The following is a 19,446-nucleotide window of genomic DNA, read 5'->3' on the forward strand; positions in this document are numbered from 1 at the left end:
GAGAACAACAAAAAGCCTCTGAACCTTGACTATGCAAAACACTATGGGAAAAGAATCCCATATTTTATTTATTTACAAAATAGAAACCCAAAAACACAACGATGGTTACTTCACTCTGATGTGATATCGGTCTCTTCCAATCTTTTCCTAGCGGGTACGGTACTGCTGTTGGATGAACTATCCTCCTCCTCCTCCTCCTCACTTGGAATCGTAGCCAATCCTTGTTCCTTCTTCCCATTGTATACCGTCGACTTGTTTGAATGAGATGATGGATTGGAAAGATTGCCATCATGAACTGGTGGAATCTCCGCAGGATCCAAGTCCTTAAAAGAATAGCCACCTTGGCCATCAAAACGCAAAATTTTCTCATGAAAACGCCACAAACTAGGACGATGACTAACGGTTAACAAAGTGATGTTGCGTTTCTTTGCAGATTCGTATAAATGTCCTTCAACATCCAAACTCACTGCAGAAGTACATTCATCTAATACTGCATACATAGGTTGGTGATAAAATAACCTTGCCATGGCTATTCTTTGTTTCTCGCCTCCTGATAACACATCAGACCAGTCACAAACAGCATCTAGTCCTCCCTTTCTATTACCAACTTCATCCAAGTACACATCATGCAATAATTTTCTCAACATATCATCAGTACAACCACGCTCTTCAGCTTCTTCTTTCGTTAATGGATAGATGATTTGGTCACGAAGGGTACCCAATGCCAAATAAGGACGTTGCGGAACATAAAAGATTTTAGATGGCTCAGGTCGATACAAGGTTTTACCATATAAAGGCCATAAACCTGCAAGAACACGAAATAGGGAAGATTTGCCACAACCATTAGGACCAGTAATAAGTACATTTGTTCCTTGTGGCACTTCAAGATTCAAATCACGACACAAAATTGTCCGATCAGGCGAAATAATATTCACGTGTTCAAAACGAATCATGTCATTTCTAATGACCTTTCCAGGAGTACAAAGAGAAGAAAGCTCTTCCGCTTCATGATTCTTCAAAGAAACCAAATCGCTGGAACTAGAAAATAAATCTATACTGGAAGCCACAGAAAATACAGGAGTTAAGCCTTTGGGTGGACCAGTATTCGAATTACTGCCATTTTCGGCATAACCTTGAGAAACTTCATAAAGAACTTGTTCCAGCTCCGTCACTCTAGCACAGTAGCCGGAGATACGTGGCAACTCCTTTCCTGCTAATACAATTCTTCCAATGGCGCTGGACAATGACATCAACAACCTCGAGTTTCGAGTATAGAGTGCTGCAATATCTTCTTGACCCTTAATAATATGTTCCTTAGCACCACCAGTACGCACCAATCGATCTTCTTCCTCAGCATCTGTACTAGAAAAATGACCTAACGAGGAAGAAACGGCATTCGAGGCTTGGTCTGAATCTTGCATTCTACTCAGAAATATAGGAACTGAAACAATACAATAACCAACAATCGTTGCCAAATATTTCACTAAGAACGAGTCAATCACTCCAATATAAAGTTTCAGGCGCAATATCTTTCTAAGATGACGAATTACTCTGGTAAAGGATTCGTTTATATAAAGCTTCTCTCGATTGCCACCACCATAAAATGCTATTTCTTCTGAGTGTGTAATCAAGCGCGAATGTCTAAGACGATATTCTCCTTCCAGTTTTTGTTCATCTGCAGTCAAACGACCAAAGGGAGGTTGAATGGCTCGTAAAATGGCACTCGTCACAAGAAAATACACAATCATAATGAGAGGTCCTGATGAACCAAGAGTGCGAGCAAGTCTTTTTGAAAACAGGACGATATCCAACAAAGGCTTCGCTACGTTGGAATACAGAGTTGCAAGCGATGTTGTAAATTTGTCTACGTCTTGACTGAGCAACTGGTCAACATTTTGAATTCTCGTATCCAAATTACACACTTTGTAGTAGGTTTGATTGGATAAGTACTCTTCATGAAAGTAGAGAGTAAGACGTCTCCTCATCATTATTTGAAGTTCTGAAATAGTGTATTTGAGCAAATTGTTCACCAACGAAATAGGCACTGACATGAGCAGTATATTGAGCACTGCTTTTCGAATGAACCTTTTGATATTTCTGCCAACTATTGCTTTCACCACGTCACCTCCATTATCAGAGACCCAAATATCCAAATAGCTTCTAGCAGTCAATAAGCAACCAACCAGCAATACAGTTCCGAATTCCTTGCACCTTAGACTAGGAAACATAATTTTGACAAAATACCACAAATTCTTCGCAAACACTTTGTCCACACGAACTTTCCTGTCTCTTCGTTGTCTCCTGCGTTCCATTGAATTTTGCACGGCAAGTGCAGTGCGTTTGTCTGGTTGTTTCCTCCTCCACCATTCTTCCGCGGCTAGAGCAGCAAACACTATGGCTCCAGTTAGCGCCATTTTTCTTTTGGCATGGGGACCCCTGAATAAAGAAACCAAAGAAGGCAACCTTCCAATTGAAAGTGTTGAAGACATTAGAGGGAGTTGTTTCCGAGAGACCTTGTCTGAAAGCAATACAACAAGTTATTTATCGTGGCGCCAACCAAAAAACCCAACTGCCAAAACCAAACCCCAGCTCATTTATTCGCAGTTGCGGAGTTTATCACACGGAACGGGACTGGATTGGCTTCTTGAAAAGCATTCTTTCCACCCACGCGACAAGAAAAATTGAAGAAAATTTGAAACTCCTTGTCTCTGGTGACTCATTCATCTTGCTGTTTTAGCTATGGGACCCAGGTTTTGCCGTTCCATTGCATGGCTTTCTAATTTCAATACATTTAACAATAAAGATTTGTCTTTAGACTGGCAAATAAGATCATTTTTTCATGGCTAAATAAGTTGCATCTTTCCTTGGTACTCGTATTCCATTGAACTGGATTCCTATGATTATTTGCAGTCTTTATCCTCATCGTATATATCGTTTCTGATAATGTTTAAGATAATTTACACCGTCAAAATCTCTAACAGGAACTGCATGCAATCCAAAAGTAACAAATTACGTAAATGACTTGGTTTGGCTACTTGGAAGGAAACTTATTATATTATTTCTTGAGAAAGTTGTTTCTGTTTTCAATAGAGAGTTATTACAACATTATTGAAAAGATAAAGAATTTTTTGTTTCAAAAATTATTCAAAGATAACAGTTGTTAAAGAAATGGCGACCAAATGAAATGTTATCCATGAATTGACTTATAGCCATCGGAAAAGTTGCTTTACTTAAGACGACACACAATGTACTGCGTAAAATGTCAAGTTCCGCAGACAATTTGTCACAAGACAATTGGATGGAGCTCAATTGAGCAATTAATTAACTGGAAAGTTGCTTTCCTTTGGCAAAACCAATACGCTTATTCTCTCGATCAAAAACTAAATAATACTTGAGTTGTAATGTATTTCCAAGAATCATTTCATTGCCATCACTAGTTGGCCCTAAGTTTTGTGAAGAGGGTTGTATACCCAAACAGTAAGAACCCGATGCCGCGGAAAATATATTATTACTGGAAACATGAAACATATAATGCTCAGGTCCTAAAGATAAAGTAACACCACCTGCTAATGAGAATTCAATATCAGGAAGTTGTGACAGCTCTTCTGGAGTTAAGTTCACGCAATAATCCTATGGGTTACGCCCGAGTTCATGTGAGATTGAGAGCGAAAGATACATGTCTTGCATACCGTTCCAAACCAAGTAACACCAGGATTACTAGAAGAAGGACACAACCCAGGAACATTACAGAAGTTGGTTTGAAAATATTCTTTCAATGCATCAAAGATATAAGGGGAAGCAACAATTAACGTAGTTCCAGTATCCACGATGGCATTAAAGGAAGGAATCGAGAGAGAATTCGAATTGACTTGAACACTTTCTATTGTCTAGGAAAAAAGTTCAAAATTGTCATTTTCATCGGATGAAGAAAGAAAAACCTACAACATCATAAAACTGTGGATTTTGTCTTTCGAAGAGCTTCAGTTTACACTTCAAAAGGTCATTATCATACTCACTCGTTGGCTAAAGAAGAATATTCAATGGGACCTTCATAAAGGCTGGAGTTGACTCCGCCAACAACAAAAGCTCCAATATCTTGATTGATAAGAACAGAGAAAATATTTGGAAGGCTAAAACTCTCAACAAGCTGGTGAAATACTGGAGAAATGCACGTTGGATTGCAGCTAAGTGAACTATAGGCAAGTCCCAAGACACCTGCTGCCTTCCCTACCAGAAAATCTACGAGGAACCTTCAATATTGGTGTATCTTGCGAAAGAAGCTTAGCGTACTTGCGGTTTCTGTATCCGCCCCCGCAAAGGTTGCTTGCACAGAATATTCTCCTACTGTCACGATATCCTGATACAAAGCTCCTGTAGCAGTGGTACCATCTCCATACTCAATGAAGAATCCACAAATTCCATTTTCGGAACAGCAAGCTTGACTACTGGAGCAGGAGCTACAAATTTGCTGATTGCAGGTATTTGCTCCACAAGTCGGAGAGTTGCAAGATATGACTGTTCCTGTTGTACTATTTGCAAGATTGTATCTATCTGGGACGTTGCAAGTGTTACACTGACTGAGAGGCACCACTAGAGTTGAACTTCCTGTATCGATTTGGACATAGATAGGTTGCCCACCTACTTGTATTTGGAAATAATAGCCACCAACTGGAAAAGAAAAAAATCATGAGTTTGCTCTATATATGCCAATCGCCCATGTACTTACCTATTTCTGCTCCCCCTTTCAATATAATTTCAGAACTTAGTTGTCTGGATGAAGATCTGTATAAAGATTCTTTTGCTACAAGTCTTCCTGTAGGATCCGAGAACACATAATTATAAGGGCGACTTGTTCGATCTCTTTCTTGGGAGCAAGAGTCTCTTGCCTTTGGTGTCCATGGTCTCTTAGAAAAGTCAAATACCTCTCTCACATCAGCTCTGAAAGCATGTAGTGAAGTTGTCATAGCTTTGAAGCAGCTGTTATTTTTCAAATAATGCCATTTTCAGATACCTACTTTTTGGATTCTCATTATTATGTATTGGAATCGTACATTCGGAAATATGCAAAGATGACAGTACTAGCAGAAGTAAAATTTCAATACAGAACAACAAGCACTTCATATTTTGGGAACCTACTTGGTCAACCGTTACTTTTAAAGCCAAAATTGGCGCAAAATGATTTTCGAAAAAAAATGCCAAAAGATCCACAACCAGAAAAAAAATCCCAACTGGACAAGTCATCCAACAGATCGCCAGCAGTTGGCATTTTGTCGTGTGATCTATCCAAGACATTTGATTTGTCTTGAAGTGACTAGTTGTGTTTTATGTGGGGATCGTATAGAGAAGTATATAAAAAATCAGTCTGCTCAATGTATGCATATAAGAATCTCATTTCTAAAAATCAAAAATTTGAGTTTAATAGTATCACTAAATCCAACAGATCATGCCAACTATACAACACCTAAACTTTGATATCTGATCCCGTATTCAAACTCTACTTTTTCTCTGCTCAAGTAATCAAACAAGATTAAACTTCAAGGGAAACCTGTTCATCTGATTCTAAGAATCACTTCACCTCCTAGTCTCTTTTTTCTAGCTTCATAGTCCCAGAAGATTCCTTCAGGTGTCCATAAAAGTGTTTGGTCAATGAAATTGCAATATTTGGGAATATCGGTATACAAGGGTCTTGATGACTTGGATAGTAGTTTGATGTCTTGAATAGCAAAAGGCTTGGTAAGAACACGTATAGTGTTGTCGTCAATAGCGGCCGCTCTTATGTAACCTCCCCGTTGTAAAGCCTGAGCTATTTCCCAAGTTTCTGCGTTAAATGGCGCCTCAATAATCGCCTTGTGACGTCCGTTTTTAATTTTAGACACAAAGTGAACAACACAGTTTTTCATAATTCTATTGCAAAAAACAGAAAAGACAGGAACGGACGAGAAAAGCGGGATAATGGATTTGTGTGGAGGCCTTAAAGTTCGATTCATTTCACAAAGCATCATTTGCAAGCTAAGATACGAAGGCATTGTGTTATTGTTTCAAGGAAAGATAGATTATTGTGCTCTCTTTAAAATTCCAAAACTAAGTATATGAAGAAGTTGAGGCATTCAAGTCTTCGCACTTTGTTGACCAAGATAATATTGAATCAACAACTCGCTATCTTCAATCAGCCTGAAATATGCAGATATAGTAACTCTGAAGAAAACTTGGAAATGGAATCAGTTACTTTATATCTTTGAAAACCTTTTGTTTTTCGGGTGTGCTTATTCCTTGATAATTGTTTGCTATGAATATATCCTCCTCCTTTTGAGAGATACGCTCAATAGAATCCTCTTCTATCTATTCATATTTGATGAGCGTTAACGAGTCGTAAAAACTTTGAATGCAACTTACTAGTTCGGAATTTCCCCAACCTTTGTATGTTACCCAATAATATTTGCTTTCATTCAATTTTATAGCTGTTGCCAAATACCACAGTCGGTCCGATGAGAATCTACTGGGATCAAATCTTCTAGAACACTTCCAATCCTAAGAGAACAAACCTTGCCAAGACATTTCGAAATATAATTTTTCCCGATTTGTCTCGAAGTGCAGCTCTTTGTTTCATTATCTCGTGTAAAACGCCTGTTGCATCCAAAGAGGTCGAAATGGAATTCCACCGTATTGGTTGTATACTGCTAAGAATGACACCCACTTCAAGCTGAGAAGGTCGATGTGTGCTTGCTTTATGAGGAGTAAGTACTGCATAGCAATCCTGTGGACAAACGCCTATACAATTCAGCATTATAAAGGAAAACATGTTGAACTGTCTACCTAATCTTCTACACAACTCAATCCACTGTTCATTATAAGGAACCTAGGAAAATTAAATTTGTAAATATTCTTTAAAAGAAGATAAATCTTACGTGAGCAAATGTATCGAGAGAAACGGCATATGCGCATATCTGTAGATTGCGAACACTTAAGACATTCATTTCCTCGTTCATACGTAACCTGCTACCTTTGTGGAGCATCCCAACTCGAACGAGTGGTTTCTTTGACAGTCCTTCACAAAGTTGTTGAGCTCTATAAGTAAAACTGTGTTAATAAGCTTCAACCGGTAGATTTGTCCCATTACTCACCTTATATTACGTTCTAAAGGTTGCTTCATGATATTGGATTCGAATCTCTCATAAGTGGATGACATTTCCTTTTCTTCGTTAACGATAAGGGCAATAAAAGATCAAAAGACTTACGTCCTCATCTAAGACATTTGAGAACAGAAAGTTCATAACCTTTTGTAACAAGGTCCAATCACTCTCTTCGTCTTGTAGTAACCACTGTAAGGAATCCCAATCATATTTAGTTTCAGAAAATGATTCGACAGTTTCTTTCAAAGCCTGCACTCTTCTGGTTTCATGATTACTTATCAAAACATCGAAGTCAACCAACAGACCACATCTGACTGTCTCCTGTCTTCTTTCCAGCAATAGACAATCCAACGCATTGTTCTCCTGAAATACTTTCGTAAACAAAACTGAAGAAATATGAGAAACGCAAAAAGTACTTCAACCTGATTTACATCTTTCGACAAACGCTTTCTCTTTGTGAATACAGAGATGGATGAGTTCGTTTGAGGCTTGATCTCTTCTATACTACTTTCCACTTCCCAATCTGCGAGAAAAACTTTTAGTCTTTCGGATACAAGTAAATCAAAGAAATACCTGCGATTCCATGAAATGAACTAGTATCAGCATAGTGCAAAGTTGATTCTTGACTACTATCATAACCGAGACCTTGTCGTCCCAATACTTTCTTCGGCGAGATGGGTTGTAAAATACCACTTTCAAAGCGTCCTTCGTCTCATCTTTAGAACAGCTAACACCAATCAATGAGGAAACTACCTATTCTTTCCCGAAACCCCATCTTCTTCAAGATAGCAAGACCTTTGTTGGTTGTTGCTTTCTCATCTTGTGTCATTCCGAATGACTGTTGGCTTTGTCGGACCGCCAAAATTGAATTCCAAAATTGTATTCTGACACATTGTCCTTCGTCCTTTATTTGTGCATAACACAGCAACAGATAAAAAGCAAGCAAATTTTATTCGAAACCAATGTCTTTAATACTGTATAAAGCTATTTCAATAATATTTCGTCGATAACTTGATCGTAGTTTCGAAATGACTCTCGAATTTTTGAAATGTTTATTCTTCGTTTCTGGGACAATGGTCTGATTACAACTCTCTCTTAATATAGACATAATAGAGTGGCAATGCAAATTATACACAATATTGAAAGCTTTCCTACATGAGAATTGGAAGCAACTTTAATATCATAGTTCTTCCAATAACTTTGTTGTTAGTAATGTTAATCGAAAGACTACTGACGCACTTTTTGCCTCTTTATGCAAGTCATACCAAATAATAGATAAGTGAGAGAGTTAGCTTCCAATTCCAATGAGACTGGTTCATGCCGTTGGCTTCTGTTAAATCCTTCCTGCCATCATTCGATAATCAACTCTCAGTAATTATAATTTTGCAGTCTGACGTTGACTATTCCTTATTTTAAGAAGGAGTTTTAACGAATGTGTCTTGTCCAAAAAACGAAAACGGACATTAAATTCCATTCTTGCTATAGTGTTGAAAAACTCTTACCTTAGGGATGCAAGATAGTAACAGATTCCTTCAAATCACTTTTATAGACAAGGAATTATTTCCTGGCTGGCATGGTAACTAACTTCACCATTTCTTTCAAGACACACCCTAATCTTGAAGGTAGCTTTATTTTCTTTCCAACAATGAATTTCCTACAACAAAAGATTTATGTGATTTTGATGAATGTGCTGATATAAAAAATAGAAGATATTCACAAAAAGCATCTCGTACTAAGCATTCTTATGATTTCCTTTAGGAGCTGAAGATTTTCGTTTGTGATGGCCACTCGAGACCCGACACCATCGAATGTTGTATCTAAACAGAAACTTCTTGAAAGTTGGTTCGCTGCAGATGAAAGTAAGAGATGGTGCGAGAAGGTTTTTTTAGTTGTGACTCCTTTAAGTATTGCTTCTTTGGTTTTGGGTTTGGTTGGTAGCAAAGGTTACAAGGTAGTTGTCTTGACTCGTGGGAGGCTGGTACTGACGTCGTAGCAACTTTAGTATTGTGGAAAGAACGAATACTTGCTGTTCTCTCTCCTAATGGCAGCACCCTGCTTTATAGTACCATTGTTGCTCAGTTGTAGCGAAGACAAGAAGAGAGCTTTTTCTCAGCGTTTTTGGATCAAAGCCAATTTATGGAATTTGGTGTTTGGCTATATTGGAAACTATTTTTGGACTCACTACTTTTATCAACTTCTTGGAGCTCATTATACTTTTGAGTCGTATTACTGGAACCATGTACCTATTCCGTGTTACCTAGCGACACATGCCTATTTCTGTTTTTATCATACATTTGCTACAATAATTCTGCGGCGAGTTGTCAAAAGCACAGAAAGACAGTCAGTGCTTATACAGACTCTGATAAAGTGGCTATTCATTCTTCTATTAGCATATGCAACAGCAGTCGCGGAAACAGTAACTATCGCATGGTTTCCGTATTATTCATTTGATAACTGGGAAAAAATGGTTTATTTTGGATCTGTATTCTATGCAATATACTTTGTGGTTAGTTTTCCAATGTATTACCGTATTGACGAAGACCCTCAGCACGATTGGAATCTAACAGCAGTAGTGTTGGATAGTTTTGCCGCAGCAATGATTGTTACAGTTTTGCTTGATTTGTGGAGAATATTTATTGGTTCGTTGAATGGTTCGCAATTTCAAGGTATTCCCTTCATTTTGTAAAAATGAGGATATTATTTTTTACATCACAAGCCAGAATTTTGCATCCAATCAAAGAACTCTTTAAAATATAAAATTCGAGCACAAATTTAAAGTTTGAAAATCAAAGTTGAAAAAGAAATCATGAAAGATACAGTGCTGATATAATAATTCCATTTTTTTCATAATTTAAATAATTTTAACCATCGAGAGCAAAATAGAATTGCTAAATTATTTTCAAAGTAAATTCCAAAAGATTAAATTATTGAGCAGATTTAGTAAGATTATGCCATCCATTATTTTCGATTATGCAAAAGTTAACATATGTTTAATGTAAAAATTATTCTCTTGTACAACGAAGAATATGATTTGGCATCTCACATGCGGCTGGTTGTAAAAGTTTGTTCAGTTTCAACAGTTCTATTTGTTCAATTTTTAAATAAAATAATAAAATTTTGCGTCATTCTTTTTTAAACAAACAAAAAGAAATAAAATTAATTTAAGAAAAACAAGTATCAAAGCAAAAACCGGTAAGAACGACAGTTTAAGAGCTACCGATGTGCGCTCCAAAAAAAGGGTCGCTTTCCAGAGTTTGAGTCAGAAGTGCTTCTGCTTGTTTCAACTCGAGCACAACTTCTTCCAGCAACCGGTTAACTTCTTTTAATTTGTTTTCAGCTTCTTGGGTTTTCTTAAGAAATAGTGTTAGACCAAGGAAAGTAGGGCAAAGACTCCAGCAAACCTTTTGCAACCTTTGTGCTTTTGTTGGTTGCAATTCAGCAAGGGAAGCTATATAGCAATCGAGTTCCTTTGCCGAAGTTGCGAAGGTATTGGTTACCGCGTCCAGATCCAGATCTATTATTGGGAACAATAGGCAGCCAGTCTACAAGATGGTTAAGAAAAAGATACCTGTAGTTGACGAATCTAACTGAATTGGAAAGTCACTTTGTACACCTTGGAAGATATCGACAGGGATTGCTCTTAAGATAACGTCCAAGTGCAACAGAAAGTCCGATAAACGTTCCATGAAAGAGGGGAAAACAGCAGATTATGTAAATAGGGCTATAAAATTTGATGGAAACAACAGAGGAAGATCACGAGTTTACGCAAGCGTTTCAGTTTCTAAAGGACTCGGAATTCTTCGAGACTCATGAAGAACAAGGAAGTGAAAGTGCGTCTTTATCTTCTCTTTCCTATTCTTTCTCGTCCAAAGCCAAGACCGACCTTATCATTGCTCAGGCAAAAGCAAACCATTTCATTGTGGTTAACCAAGCTACTCAGAAAAATAATCCTTTAAATGGTTTTATCAAACAGGTGCTTTGGAACTATGGAAACATTGTACCTGATTAGTAAGTCTCAAAACGGGTTAGTTTATGAGGCACTTTAGCTGCTCGTTGTCTCTCTAGTTTATTAGGTCGTTATACTTGTGCACTGTTTTTGCGTATTAGCCAACACCTTTTGACTCCGCAGTACATTTATGACCGTGTCAAAGCAATAGGAAAGCAATTTCGTTTGCGAATACTTGTATGTTTGATAGACGTAGAGGACTTTGAACTGGCTCTGAAAGAGGTCAGTTAGGTTGATTAGCTGTTGTGTTGGTTGATCTGTAGTGTTGTAAAAAACTAGGTTACAAAATTGTGTGTTTTTAGTGAGTTTACTTTGATTGTTACACGAAATGAAAAGGAAGCTGCGAGATATTTGGAAACCTATTTTGCGTTGGAGAACAAACCGACAGATGTATTGAGAGAAAGAACGGAACAAGACTACATTTCCAAAGTGGAAAGTGCGTTGACGAGTATTCCGTCGATCAATAAGACAGACGCTATGCAGCTTATTGCCAATTTTAAGACCGTGCATGCTTTGGTTAATGCCGATGTGAAGGTATGAAAGTTCCATTCCATACGTGAACCCCAGTTGGATGTTTATCGATAGGAATTGAGCAAATGTCCTGGAATCGGTCCAACCAAAGTGCAACGTTTAAAGGAAGCCTTACAAATGCCATTTCGTAAGAAATGATCTTTTCCTTTGCTCACCAAATTTCGTCGTTGAAAAAGAGGATGACTGAATAGTTTGGATATTGGATAACAATCTTTCAGATATTATTTTATCACCTCGTGTTTCGTAGAAACATCAGTGATCAACTTTCAAATATGTAAAGCACACTAATACTGTCTGTCATGATAGATAAACACAGCTGTTGGTCTTCTAAACTTGTCAGTTTTATTCAATCCATGTAGAAGGACAAGAGAGTCTACAATATTTCTAGTAGCATTGCTTTCACAAACTATATAAAATAAGAATAATCAGGCATTCATTTGTATCATTTTGTAAGAGGAAATGGTCCAACAATTGTGTCGAAGCCGTGAAACAACTTGAGGCTTATTCATAGGTGAAGCTCGACATTGTTCAAAAACCCGATTGCCATTATCGACCTGCTGTATTGATATATGACAAGTAAATAATGGAAAAGCTGTCTTATTAGACAAAGTCACTAGTGTTGTTACTGGAAAACATATTTTGAATAGATACAACACAGAAACTTGATTCCATCGTTTATATTTTGTTGTTCATATTCTTCTTCTTCTCCAACATAGACGTTAGACTATCCTTTCCACGACTCTTCTACAACTTCTTGCACACGACGATCATATTCTCTTCGATTCTCCTACAAAAGTTCAAAGCTCGCACTTGCATAAACCCTTTAAATAACCAACCTGATAGAGTCTGGCTGCCTCTGAATTTGCAGGCGAATTAGGATTAGGATCACACAAAAGAGACTGAATGGAAGTCAAAATCTTCATTCCCGATGAGCAAAAGTCGTCATTCATACTTGAGACCCAACTCACCGCTGAAATATCGTAGATAGGACTCCACTGGTTTTGTAAAATATCGAGACAAATACTTCCATCCTAGAAAGGGTTCATATTTGAAACACAACTTGAACAAAAGCTACCAACCGAGTAAATATTGGGGTGGTACATTTTGGAAATAAATTTCACCTGTAATGGAGTAAACAAAAGAACGACGAAACCCAGTTTACATACGGTAGGAGGTTTATTAGGATAGTCTTCAGTGAATTGAAAAGTTAATTTAAAAGTGCCGCCTTCCCAAATACTATCTTCTGGACCTAGAATGACTGCATTCCAGCGCATGATATCATTTTCACAAGGGGCACCGCTACAACCACTGGGAGGGTCCTACTCCCAAACAGAAGGGATTGAATAAACAAGAGAAAGAACAAAACAAGCATACTTGTTGCAGCTTCTTAAAATCCCTTATCAGTCTTCTTCTGGCAGGAGTACTCATAAAAACTTCAGTCTCTCACACTTCCCAATTCACAAGAGAAGAGAAATTCCAACGGATGGTCAATGAGGGGAGCAGCATATAGCTATGGAGGGAAAGGCAGTTTTGATATAAAATGAACAATTTGAATAATATTAGTGCCAAGCCATCTTTATTCATGAGAGAATAGCACATAAGAGAGAGAGAGAGAGAGAGAGAATTCCAATCAAAACATCTCTCTGGTACTCTTTAGGATATAAACACTCACTACAAGCTTCCGTAGAAGGTAATAAACAATAGTACATACTCGAGTCATTCCATTGAGACCCAAAACTTTCCATTTTTAAAAAGAAATTCATGATTTAGAAATATTTTCTATGACTTTTCATCTACAATATAAAGGGCTTAGCCTCAAGAATGAGACTGGAATATAGATATTTATGAAGAAATGAGAATAGCAGTTCGGTAAAAAGTACACAACCCTGGAAATCTCCATCTAAAGGTGCACACCTTTATATCTATTATTTATAAACATTACAAAAAAACAATCCTATCGTTTTGAAATGTTACTAAGAGTATAGAGCACGACTTTGTATCACCCAACTGTACCCACCAAAGAGGTTAGACATCGACAGGAGAATCAAGGATGATGCCAAGGGAATGCCCCAGACACTTTGGCTATGAAGAATGTCCTGATTTCCGTCGGTGAGACAAAATTGATTCGTGGCTATTTCGATACCGTTCAACTGATTAAGATAGTTCGTGGACGGGTGTTTTGAGTTGGTTTGGGCGCCACGTCTACTCTCTCATGAGTCACTTGTTTGAACGAATAAGTATTTCCTCCCTGGCATTGAGTGGAGAAGAAACTCCACTAGCAAGTTTCTTTTATTCGGTGGAAGAATCTTCTACTTGCACCACCACTACCACAGAACAAGTGAATAAGATTGAAACATCTAAAGAAAACGGCAAACAAACATCCCCAAAGTTGGACCTAACAAGAAGCCACTCTGTCTGTTTCAAGGATTTATCTTATCCATCTTCGTGGGGCTCAAGTTCTTCCAAAGGATACTCAGACTCCAAAGATTGTAGCTCACCGTCAACTGAAAGTGGAGAAAATAATTTATCGGACTGGAAAAAGAGACAATCCTTGGAAGCACTGTTGGAAGAAACAAAGAAAGAAGAAAGAAGGCTTCAACAAAGAGTTCAAAAGTTGATGGAAATGTTTGGGAAAGACAATGCTTTAGCTGTGTTCCACTCAGATACAGTATTGAGTAAAAGGAAAATGTATTTGAATAGTTCTGCATCCACTTCTGTTGTCATGTATCACCAAAGGTAGGTAATGAATGTGTAGTACAATCCATACTTTATACATGAGATTGTATGGATAGGGAAAAATTTTCGGTCAACTTGTCTTCGTTGTCACCTGAGCAGATTAAGAAGAGAAGAAACAAGCAAAAACGTGAGTCCAAGCAAAGATGCCGACAATACAAAAGAGATCAAGTAAGATATGGTGTTCAAGTTCCATTTTAACCAACTGAAAGAGTCAACATAGCAACTTGCGGTTGAAAATAATATTCAATTATTAGAACGTGCTTCTATGATTCTATATCAACGAATTGACGAACGCTTGCAAACATTTAACCCAGAAAGATGAGATGCAACACATTAACTTGTTCGCTCAAACGATCCACTTTTGTTTTTACTGATATAAATACAATAAAATGAAAGAAGTAATTATGTACTTTGTTACGACACACATTTTCGATTCCGACTAAGATACTGTATCATGCCACGACATTTATATTGTTCTTTTGCTAATCGTCGTACTTCCTATCATTTGTTAATCCTATTTTAAAGTGATTAGTCTTTCCATTCTACCTTTAAGAATACAGCCAAGTCTATCAAGTTCATTTCTAGAGCCTCGTCCAAAAGACACAACGCATCTTGAAGAGCAGAATCTTTGGCTCGATATTGCACAATCTATCCAACAAGGTTCAACTCAAAACAAAATGATCATTTTGCAAACGTACTTTTCTCTGTACATTATCCGGAAAAATAATAATATCATCGATATCCAAAGTTCCCTTTAAATGCTAGGTAGGAATATTGTTGAGATATTACTGAACAAATAACTATGTTTCCACAAAACTTGCCTTGTTCTCTTCCAACCACTGTCTTGTTTGTGTCAATTGTCTCTCAGTATTTGAAAATTCTCTTTCAGCGTCTACTCGTGCAACCGAAATAGAATCCAAGCCTTAAGGGTGCTAAAATCAATCACTACTCACCATGTCAGTCATAACTCACCTTCTTGAATAGCTTCCGCACCTTTTTGTAACGCCTGTCTTACTTCCAATAGTTGTGAAATTTCAGTTTTACCTTTCTTTTCCGCATTCTCAAGTTGTCCCTTCACTTTTCCTGAAACCAACGTAACCATTTCCCTATTATCAAGTTGGCTCAATTTTGAAGCCAATAAAAACTGAAACTACCTTCGATGTTCTTCTTCTGCAGAAACTCTTTGAGTGGGTGGTGTTTCCGCACGACAAGTTGGAGACACAGGTAAAGGCTTATTGACAATTTCCGCTGACTGTGAACGGCGGGAAGTTTTTGCAAAGACGGGAGGTTTTGAACTAAAGATTGAAACCAACACTCCAATCAGACCAGCAATGCTATAAGAGGAGGGATCCCATTTTGCCAAATAAGTCAAGTTTACCTATTTGCACTCGTAAGCATCGGAAAGGAATAAAGCGAATGTTTTCTTACTAGTCCAGAAGTATCTACGTAAGGGTGGTCACTAGGAATATACATGTTGGGGGTTGGTGTAACGTATACTAGAGGTGGGTAACTAGGATAGGGTTCTGGAATCCAAATGTCTACCGGAATATTGTACCCGTTTCCTTTATAACGAACAGCTACAGTACCACCCAAGCAACTAGAGACGCCTATTTAAAACGTACGACAGTTTTATGATGTCTTTTCTTACATTAGTCTAGAAACGAAACCGTTGTTGTGTGTGAGTGTGTCAACTCTTGCTACTAGAGAAGGGCACTGTCTGAGAGCCTCCTGACAGTCTTGTATAATACGAAGGTGGTTGTTGCGAGAATATGACTGCTCTGTTTCCAACTAGTCGTGTGTATATGTTTTCATTTTTATATTACCACGAAGCAGGTTTTCTTACCAACAAACGATTGACCGTTGAACTATGAACCAACAATCTTGGCGAACTCATTTCTAAACACCAATCAATCAATCAATCTTTCTTATTATTTCCATTCGCATTCACGTCTCTTGGCCCAACCTTCGAGAATGGCCTTTTCCCAACACTTGTGGACACTTCAACAACCCCATTTATCCCACTTTATATTTCCCTCTCTACTAAACACAATGTTTTCTCTAAAACTGTGACATATCTCTACCAAACACTCTTGTCTTGAACCAATCAAACAATACTAAAACTCGATTGCGAAAAGATACTTGTTTAGTTACTACAAATTGTCAACAATGGAATAACTCTTGCTCACAAAGTATTGCACTTACTGTAAACAGACTGCCATAACAAATAAGTTAAAACACCAGCCATTTTGATCTTTTCCAGTCCAGTTTCAATCTGTGCCATCGCACGTTCTCTGCCGATATAAGCAAGAATACCCAGCGACAAAAACTGAAAAGGTTTTGCTACTTCAGGTGAGCCTCCTGGACGCCATTTCGCTAAGGGTGCAGTTGACTTTTCTTCCGACTATTGCTTGTTAGATGTGTATACGTATAACTGATAAACAAAGTTGATTACCTCGGGTACCGGACAGCTCAAGCAATAGTCGCGATTAAATAAACGTGCTAAATACGCACCCTGTTGACCAGCGACTTGAGCAGTAGCAGGTAAAGGTACTATATTGGACAATCAATTCCATATGTATTTGAGTGTGTATTGGTTTCATAAATACCTGGTTCCATCGCTGCACAATCTCCTACAGCAAATACATTCAAAGCACCTTTTACTCGCAACCAGGAATCTACCAACAGTCGACCTCTAGCTTCCTATTTATTCCCAGTCAAACTCATCAAATTGAATATCGTTAGAAACATCAACCTTCTGTTCTGGGATCTTTGACAACAACAACCTTGTCAATGGTTGAGTTCCATTTCCTGCAGCCCAAACTGCTAAGCCATAAGGAATTTCCTTTCCATCCACCAGTCGAATATGCGTAGACGTCACTTCTACGGCACCCACACTTTATATCACTTACAACCAATCACAAGTTATGAACGAACCTGTTACTCGAGCTTTAGTGATCACTTGAATATTACTTTGACGAAAATTCTCCAAAGCTTTCTCTTGTAAGGTACGGTCAAATTGCGTCAAAATGGAATCACCCGATTGCAATAAAAGCACTTGTACATCTCCAAATAATTTTGGATAGTATTTTTTCAAATCCTGTACGAGAAAGTCATGTAGTTCTGCAGCAAACTCACAACCTGCACAATAATTGGTTGATTGTACTTTGTTAGATGTAATGCAAACTACTTACCAGTGGGGCCTCCACCGACCACAACAAAACTCAATAAACGACATTTCTCTTCTTTACTAATATCCGGAAAACTGGCCAACTCAAATCGTTCCACTATAGCTCTTCGAAGACCACGAGCATCCGATATTTCTTTTAGAAAATAACAATGTTCTTGTACACCTATTATTACGACATAAAGATTAAATCACTTTGTATCAGGTGCCTATATTTCTCCTACCTGGTGTTCCAAAAGTATTGGTAGCAGCACCAACTGCAATAACCAGATAATCATAAAATATCTGAAACTTTCTCTTTTCTCCAGGAATATTGGACTCACACACTGCCACCTGGAAGAATATATACTATCATTTTCAGAATATTGCAAGGACACACTCCCAATACCTGTTTTTGAAGATCGACATCAACGCAATGCGCTTCGAAATAGTCAACAAACGGGTTTGCTGTGCGAAAAGTTTCTACAATACTTCTAAATTCTACTGTTCCGACTGCAGTTGAAGGTAGCATTGGGGTAAACAAGAAGTAGTTCCTGGGTGAGACGACTCTGACATCGTATTTCACTGTATCTATGACTTTTATCAGAGAATGTGCTGCCCAACCAGTTCCTAAGATAACCAAAGTTGGTTTTTTGGCTTGAGGATCTATTTTGGGAGGAAAGAATGTCCTATTAAAGTGCACCATAGCGTCATCGACTGTGTCTACCACGCGATTCAAAATGAGAGAAAAGAAAGAGTCCTCGTTTACCGAAGTTTCATTGCTCTAATTGTCAAAGTAAATAGGAGGCTAAATAAACGAGGAGACATTTACTCTTTTGGTTTGGTTTTTTTCTTGAACAGGATCTTTCTGAGGTGTTGGAGTCTTTGGTAGCGCTGCAACCAAGTCTCTACTGGAATAAACTTTTCCAGTGCCTTTCTTTCTACATATTTCGGTCTTTCTTATTAAAGAATTCGTTTTCCAGTGGAAACTTGTATAGCTGTAGCTGACAAAACAAGCCATCAGTTGTGTGTAAGTCGTAATCAGAAAAATGTCAATGGATGGCGCCTTTTTGTAAAAATCATTTTAATCACCAGCAGAAAGGCTTTCCTATTCTCATAAAAGCTTTTTCAACCACAAAATATCGAAGTGGTCAACCAGTGTTCCCACTGTATACTATCTTCTATGTCTTCAAAAAAAGAAATGTCTCCTGTTTAGCCTTCGAAATATCTGTTCGATGTATTATCAAAGTGTGAGCGCACGAGATTCTCCAAACTTTGTGTTTATTACAAGAAATTGGGCTATTCGTTGTGGGTTTCTATTTGTACTCCCAAGAGAAATACTAACGTCCACCAGCAGCCGATCCTCTAACTCGTCCACCACCACTTCCTCTACCTCTACCTCGTCCTCTTCCACGTCCTTTCGTTACTTCCTTGGCAATACTACCCCGTGGACGAATACTATCGTCAACCAGTAAAGAATCAACGTTGAGACTTTCTGGTAAGATAAAATAACGAATGGTACTTCCTCTCAAGCTCATGGCGTCCAACGTAACTGGATTCTTCCCACGAGGAGTCATTTTAACTGCTTTTAACGTAGTGTTCATATTGTGGTCCACTCCAGTTACTGTACCTTGAACAACGGTGCCATTCTTCAGTTCTACCGTTACAGTTTCACTATTTAGCTTCATTAAAAACCTAAAGAAGTTGATATAGAACCCTCAACAAAGAGAACAATCATGCCTTCTTGTTTACCTCGTCAACTTCATATTGAAAGGCAATATCTCCCACAATGTTCGTCGAAACTATAATGGCAAAGTTGCTCCTTTTTCAATAAGAATCCAACAGCAATTCTTTTAATTGCGGACAAAATGGAGAAGGAA

At 38.0% G+C, this 19,446-nt stretch overlaps 11 protein-coding genes across 15 annotated transcripts; 2 read left to right on the top strand and 9 right to left on the bottom strand.

The window, feature by feature from the left end:
* Window positions 1-5: 5 nt before the first annotated feature.
* Gasu_41780 (ABC transporter, ATP-binding & transmembrane domain) lies at window positions 6-2,590 on the bottom strand. Its single transcript, XM_005704797.1, has one exon. It carries the CDS (start codon window positions 2,487-2,489, stop codon window positions 111-113), a length of 2,379 nt encoding a protein of 792 aa, XP_005704854.1. The 5' UTR covers window positions 2,490-2,590; the 3' UTR covers window positions 6-110.
* A 585-nt stretch (window positions 2,591-3,175) lies between these two features.
* Gasu_41790 (aspartyl protease) lies at window positions 3,176-5,370 on the bottom strand. 2 transcript variants are annotated; one of them, XM_005704798.1, is made up of 7 exons: window positions 5,016-5,370; window positions 4,727-4,966; window positions 4,291-4,668; window positions 4,017-4,239; window positions 3,943-3,967; window positions 3,690-3,887; window positions 3,176-3,630 (listed from the first exon to the last, which is right to left on the bottom strand). In XM_005704798.1, exons 1-7 carry the CDS (start codon window positions 5,239-5,241, stop codon window positions 3,322-3,324), a joined length of 1,599 nt encoding a protein of 532 aa, XP_005704855.1. In that variant the 5' UTR covers window positions 5,242-5,370; the 3' UTR covers window positions 3,176-3,321. Both variants share the same exon structure in this region, with proteins under 2 accessions (XP_005704855.1, XP_005704856.1).
* Window positions 5,371-5,395: 25 nt separating this feature from the next.
* On the bottom strand, window positions 5,396-6,040 carry Gasu_41800 (30S ribosomal protein S8). Its single transcript, XM_005704800.1, has one exon. The coding sequence runs from the start codon at window positions 6,024-6,026 to the stop codon at window positions 5,550-5,552; it is 477 nt and encodes a 158-aa protein (XP_005704857.1). The 5' UTR covers window positions 6,027-6,040; the 3' UTR covers window positions 5,396-5,549.
* Window positions 6,041-6,165: 125 nt separating this feature from the next.
* Window positions 6,166-8,010, bottom strand: Gasu_41810 (hypothetical protein). Of its 2 annotated transcripts, XM_005704802.1 has the most exons (10): window positions 7,884-8,010; window positions 7,704-7,835; window positions 7,547-7,653; window positions 7,236-7,493; window positions 7,122-7,189; window positions 6,906-7,065; window positions 6,814-6,856; window positions 6,543-6,768; window positions 6,394-6,493; window positions 6,166-6,339 (listed from the first exon to the last, which is right to left on the bottom strand). In XM_005704802.1, the coding sequence occupies exons 1-10, from the start codon at window positions 7,957-7,959 to the stop codon at window positions 6,223-6,225; spliced, it is 1,287 nt and encodes a 428-aa protein (XP_005704859.1). In that variant the 5' UTR covers window positions 7,960-8,010; the 3' UTR covers window positions 6,166-6,222. The 2 variants fall into 2 exon arrangements, with proteins under 2 accessions (XP_005704859.1, XP_005704858.1); XM_005704801.1 differs by having other exon boundaries at window positions 6,543-6,856.
* An 840-nt stretch (window positions 8,011-8,850) lies between these two features.
* On the top strand, window positions 8,851-10,300 carry Gasu_41820 (cycloeucalenol cycloisomerase). Its single transcript, XM_005704803.1, has 2 exons — window positions 8,851-9,081; window positions 9,133-10,300. Exons 1-2 carry the CDS (start codon window positions 8,911-8,913, stop codon window positions 9,814-9,816), a joined length of 855 nt encoding a protein of 284 aa, XP_005704860.1. The 5' UTR covers window positions 8,851-8,910; the 3' UTR covers window positions 9,817-10,300.
* A 5-nt stretch (window positions 10,301-10,305) lies between these two features.
* Window positions 10,306-10,830, bottom strand: Gasu_41830 (hypothetical protein). Of its 2 annotated transcripts, XM_005704805.1 has the most exons (3): window positions 10,699-10,830; window positions 10,532-10,644; window positions 10,306-10,480 (listed from the first exon to the last, which is right to left on the bottom strand). In XM_005704805.1, exons 1-3 carry the CDS (start codon window positions 10,814-10,816, stop codon window positions 10,337-10,339), a joined length of 375 nt encoding a protein of 124 aa, XP_005704862.1. In that variant the 5' UTR covers window positions 10,817-10,830; the 3' UTR covers window positions 10,306-10,336. The 2 variants fall into 2 exon arrangements, with proteins under 2 accessions (XP_005704862.1, XP_005704861.1); XM_005704804.1 differs by having other exon boundaries at window positions 10,306-10,644.
* A 10-nt stretch (window positions 10,831-10,840) lies between these two features.
* On the top strand, window positions 10,841-12,011 carry Gasu_41840 (DNA excision repair protein ERCC-1). Its single transcript, XM_005704806.1, has 4 exons — window positions 10,841-11,138; window positions 11,196-11,358; window positions 11,416-11,670; window positions 11,722-12,011. Exons 1-4 carry the CDS (start codon window positions 10,864-10,866, stop codon window positions 11,803-11,805), a joined length of 777 nt encoding a protein of 258 aa, XP_005704863.1. The 5' UTR covers window positions 10,841-10,863; the 3' UTR covers window positions 11,806-12,011.
* A 304-nt stretch (window positions 12,012-12,315) lies between these two features.
* Window positions 12,316-13,160, bottom strand: Gasu_41850 (ubiquitin-conjugating enzyme E2). Its single transcript, XM_005704807.1, has 6 exons — window positions 13,042-13,160; window positions 12,834-12,986; window positions 12,747-12,788; window positions 12,636-12,698; window positions 12,504-12,584; window positions 12,316-12,454 (listed from the first exon to the last, which is right to left on the bottom strand). Exons 1-6 carry the CDS (start codon window positions 13,093-13,095, stop codon window positions 12,392-12,394), a joined length of 456 nt encoding a protein of 151 aa, XP_005704864.1. The 5' UTR covers window positions 13,096-13,160; the 3' UTR covers window positions 12,316-12,391.
* Window positions 13,161-14,754: 1,594 nt separating this feature from the next.
* On the bottom strand, window positions 14,755-16,330 carry Gasu_41860 (ESCRT-I complex subunit TSG11). Its single transcript, XM_005704808.1, has 9 exons — window positions 16,247-16,330; window positions 16,052-16,191; window positions 15,832-16,000; window positions 15,558-15,781; window positions 15,376-15,509; window positions 15,225-15,325; window positions 15,102-15,164; window positions 14,950-15,051; window positions 14,755-14,901 (listed from the first exon to the last, which is right to left on the bottom strand). Exons 1-9 carry the CDS (start codon window positions 16,295-16,297, stop codon window positions 14,818-14,820), a joined length of 1,068 nt encoding a protein of 355 aa, XP_005704865.1. The 5' UTR covers window positions 16,298-16,330; the 3' UTR covers window positions 14,755-14,817.
* A 5-nt stretch (window positions 16,331-16,335) lies between these two features.
* Gasu_41870 (NADH dehydrogenase) lies at window positions 16,336-18,720 on the bottom strand. Of its 2 annotated transcripts, none has more exons than XM_005704810.1 (10): window positions 18,399-18,720; window positions 17,976-18,350; window positions 17,812-17,920; window positions 17,595-17,753; window positions 17,338-17,541; window positions 17,156-17,283; window positions 17,010-17,103; window positions 16,856-16,953; window positions 16,606-16,804; window positions 16,336-16,553 (listed from the first exon to the last, which is right to left on the bottom strand). In XM_005704810.1, the coding sequence occupies exons 1-10, from the start codon at window positions 18,585-18,587 to the stop codon at window positions 16,462-16,464; spliced, it is 1,647 nt and encodes a 548-aa protein (XP_005704867.1). In that variant the 5' UTR covers window positions 18,588-18,720; the 3' UTR covers window positions 16,336-16,461. The 2 variants fall into 2 exon arrangements, with proteins under 2 accessions (XP_005704867.1, XP_005704866.1); XM_005704809.1 differs by having other exon boundaries at window positions 17,150-17,283.
* A 111-nt stretch (window positions 18,721-18,831) lies between these two features.
* Gasu_41880 (small nuclear ribonucleoprotein D1) lies at window positions 18,832-19,440 on the bottom strand. Its single transcript, XM_005704811.1, has 2 exons — window positions 19,319-19,440; window positions 18,832-19,261 (listed from the first exon to the last, which is right to left on the bottom strand). Exons 1-2 carry the CDS (start codon window positions 19,330-19,332, stop codon window positions 18,907-18,909), a joined length of 369 nt encoding a protein of 122 aa, XP_005704868.1. The 5' UTR covers window positions 19,333-19,440; the 3' UTR covers window positions 18,832-18,906.
* Window positions 19,441-19,446: the final 6 nt, after the last annotated feature.

Source organism: Galdieria sulphuraria (assembly GCF_000341285.1).
Source record: "Galdieria sulphuraria unplaced genomic scaffold scaf_37, whole genome shotgun sequence".
Classification (NCBI taxonomy): domain Eukaryota; phylum Rhodophyta; class Bangiophyceae; order Galdieriales; family Galdieriaceae; genus Galdieria; species Galdieria sulphuraria.

Coding starts and splice junctions, on each gene's coding strand:
- Gasu_41780 (XM_005704797.1), bottom strand. CDS start 2,489: ATGTCTTCAACACTTTCAATTGGAAGGTTGCCTTCTTTGGTTTCTTTA.
- Gasu_41790 (XM_005704798.1), bottom strand. CDS start 5,241: ATGACTTGTCCAGTTGGGATTTTTTTTCTGGTTGTGGATCTTTTGGCA. Junction 4,669..4,726: donor GAAAGGGGGAGCAGAAATAG/GTAAGTACATGG, acceptor TTTCTTTTCCAG/TTGGTGGCTATTATTTCCAA. Junction 3,968..4,016: donor TATTCTTCTTTAGCCAACGA/GTGAGTATGATA, acceptor GCTCTTCGAAAG/ACAAAATCCACAGTTTTATG.
- Gasu_41800 (XM_005704800.1), bottom strand. CDS start 6,026: ATGCCTTCGTATCTTAGCTTGCAAATGATGCTTTGTGAAATGAATCGA.
- Gasu_41810 (XM_005704801.1), bottom strand. CDS start 7,959: ATGACACAAGATGAGAAAGCAACAACCAACAAAGGTCTTGCTATCTTG. Junction 7,654..7,703: donor TTCATTTCATGGAATCGCAG/GTATTTCTTTGA, acceptor TTTTTCTCGCAG/ATTGGGAAGTGGAAAGTAGT. Junction 7,066..7,121: donor CCTTTAGAACGTAATATAAG/GTGAGTAATGGG, acceptor TTTTACTTATAG/AGCTCAACAACTTTGTGAAG.
- Gasu_41820 (XM_005704803.1), top strand. CDS start 8,911: ATGGCCACTCGAGACCCGACACCATCGAATGTTGTATCTAAACAGAAA. Junction 9,082..9,132: donor TTGGTAGCAAAGGTTACAAG/GTAGTTGTCTTG, acceptor TAGCAACTTTAG/TATTGTGGAAAGAACGAATA.
- Gasu_41830 (XM_005704804.1), bottom strand. CDS start 10,816: ATGGAACGTTTATCGGACTTTCTGTTGCACTTGGACGTTATCTTAAGA. Junction 10,645..10,698: donor GTTAGATTCGTCAACTACAG/GTATCTTTTTCT, acceptor TCCCAATAATAG/ATCTGGATCTGGACGCGGTA.
- Gasu_41840 (XM_005704806.1), top strand. CDS start 10,864: ATGGAAACAACAGAGGAAGATCACGAGTTTACGCAAGCGTTTCAGTTT. Junction 11,359..11,415: donor TTGAACTGGCTCTGAAAGAG/GTCAGTTAGGTT, acceptor GTAAAAAACTAG/GTTACAAAATTGTGTGTTTT. Junction 11,671..11,721: donor TGGTTAATGCCGATGTGAAG/GTATGAAAGTTC, acceptor GTTTATCGATAG/GAATTGAGCAAATGTCCTGG.
- Gasu_41850 (XM_005704807.1), bottom strand. CDS start 13,095: ATGAGTACTCCTGCCAGAAGAAGACTGATAAGGGATTTTAAGAAGCTG. Junction 12,987..13,041: donor ATTTTAAGAAGCTGCAACAA/GTATGCTTGTTT, acceptor GTTTGGGAGTAG/GACCCTCCCAGTGGTTGTAG. Junction 12,789..12,833: donor ATCCTAATAAACCTCCTACC/GTATGTAAACTG, acceptor ACTCCATTACAG/GTGAAATTTATTTCCAAAAT.
- Gasu_41860 (XM_005704808.1), bottom strand. CDS start 16,297: ATGAGTTCGCCAAGATTGTTGGTTCATAGTTCAACGGTCAATCGTTTG. Junction 16,192..16,246: donor CAACGGTCAATCGTTTGTTG/GTAAGAAAACCT, acceptor ACACACGACTAG/TTGGAAACAGAGCAGTCATA. Junction 15,052..15,101: donor CGGATAATGTACAGAGAAAA/GTACGTTTGCAA, acceptor CTTGTTGGATAG/ATTGTGCAATATCGAGCCAA.
- Gasu_41870 (XM_005704809.1), bottom strand. CDS start 18,587: ATGGCTTGTTTTGTCAGCTACAGCTATACAAGTTTCCACTGGAAAACG. Junction 17,754..17,811: donor CAATACTTTTGGAACACCAG/GTAGGAGAAATA, acceptor TCGTAATAATAG/GTGTACAAGAACATTGTTAT. Junction 16,954..17,009: donor TTGTGCAGCGATGGAACCAG/GTATTTATGAAA, acceptor TGTCCAATATAG/TACCTTTACCTGCTACTGCT.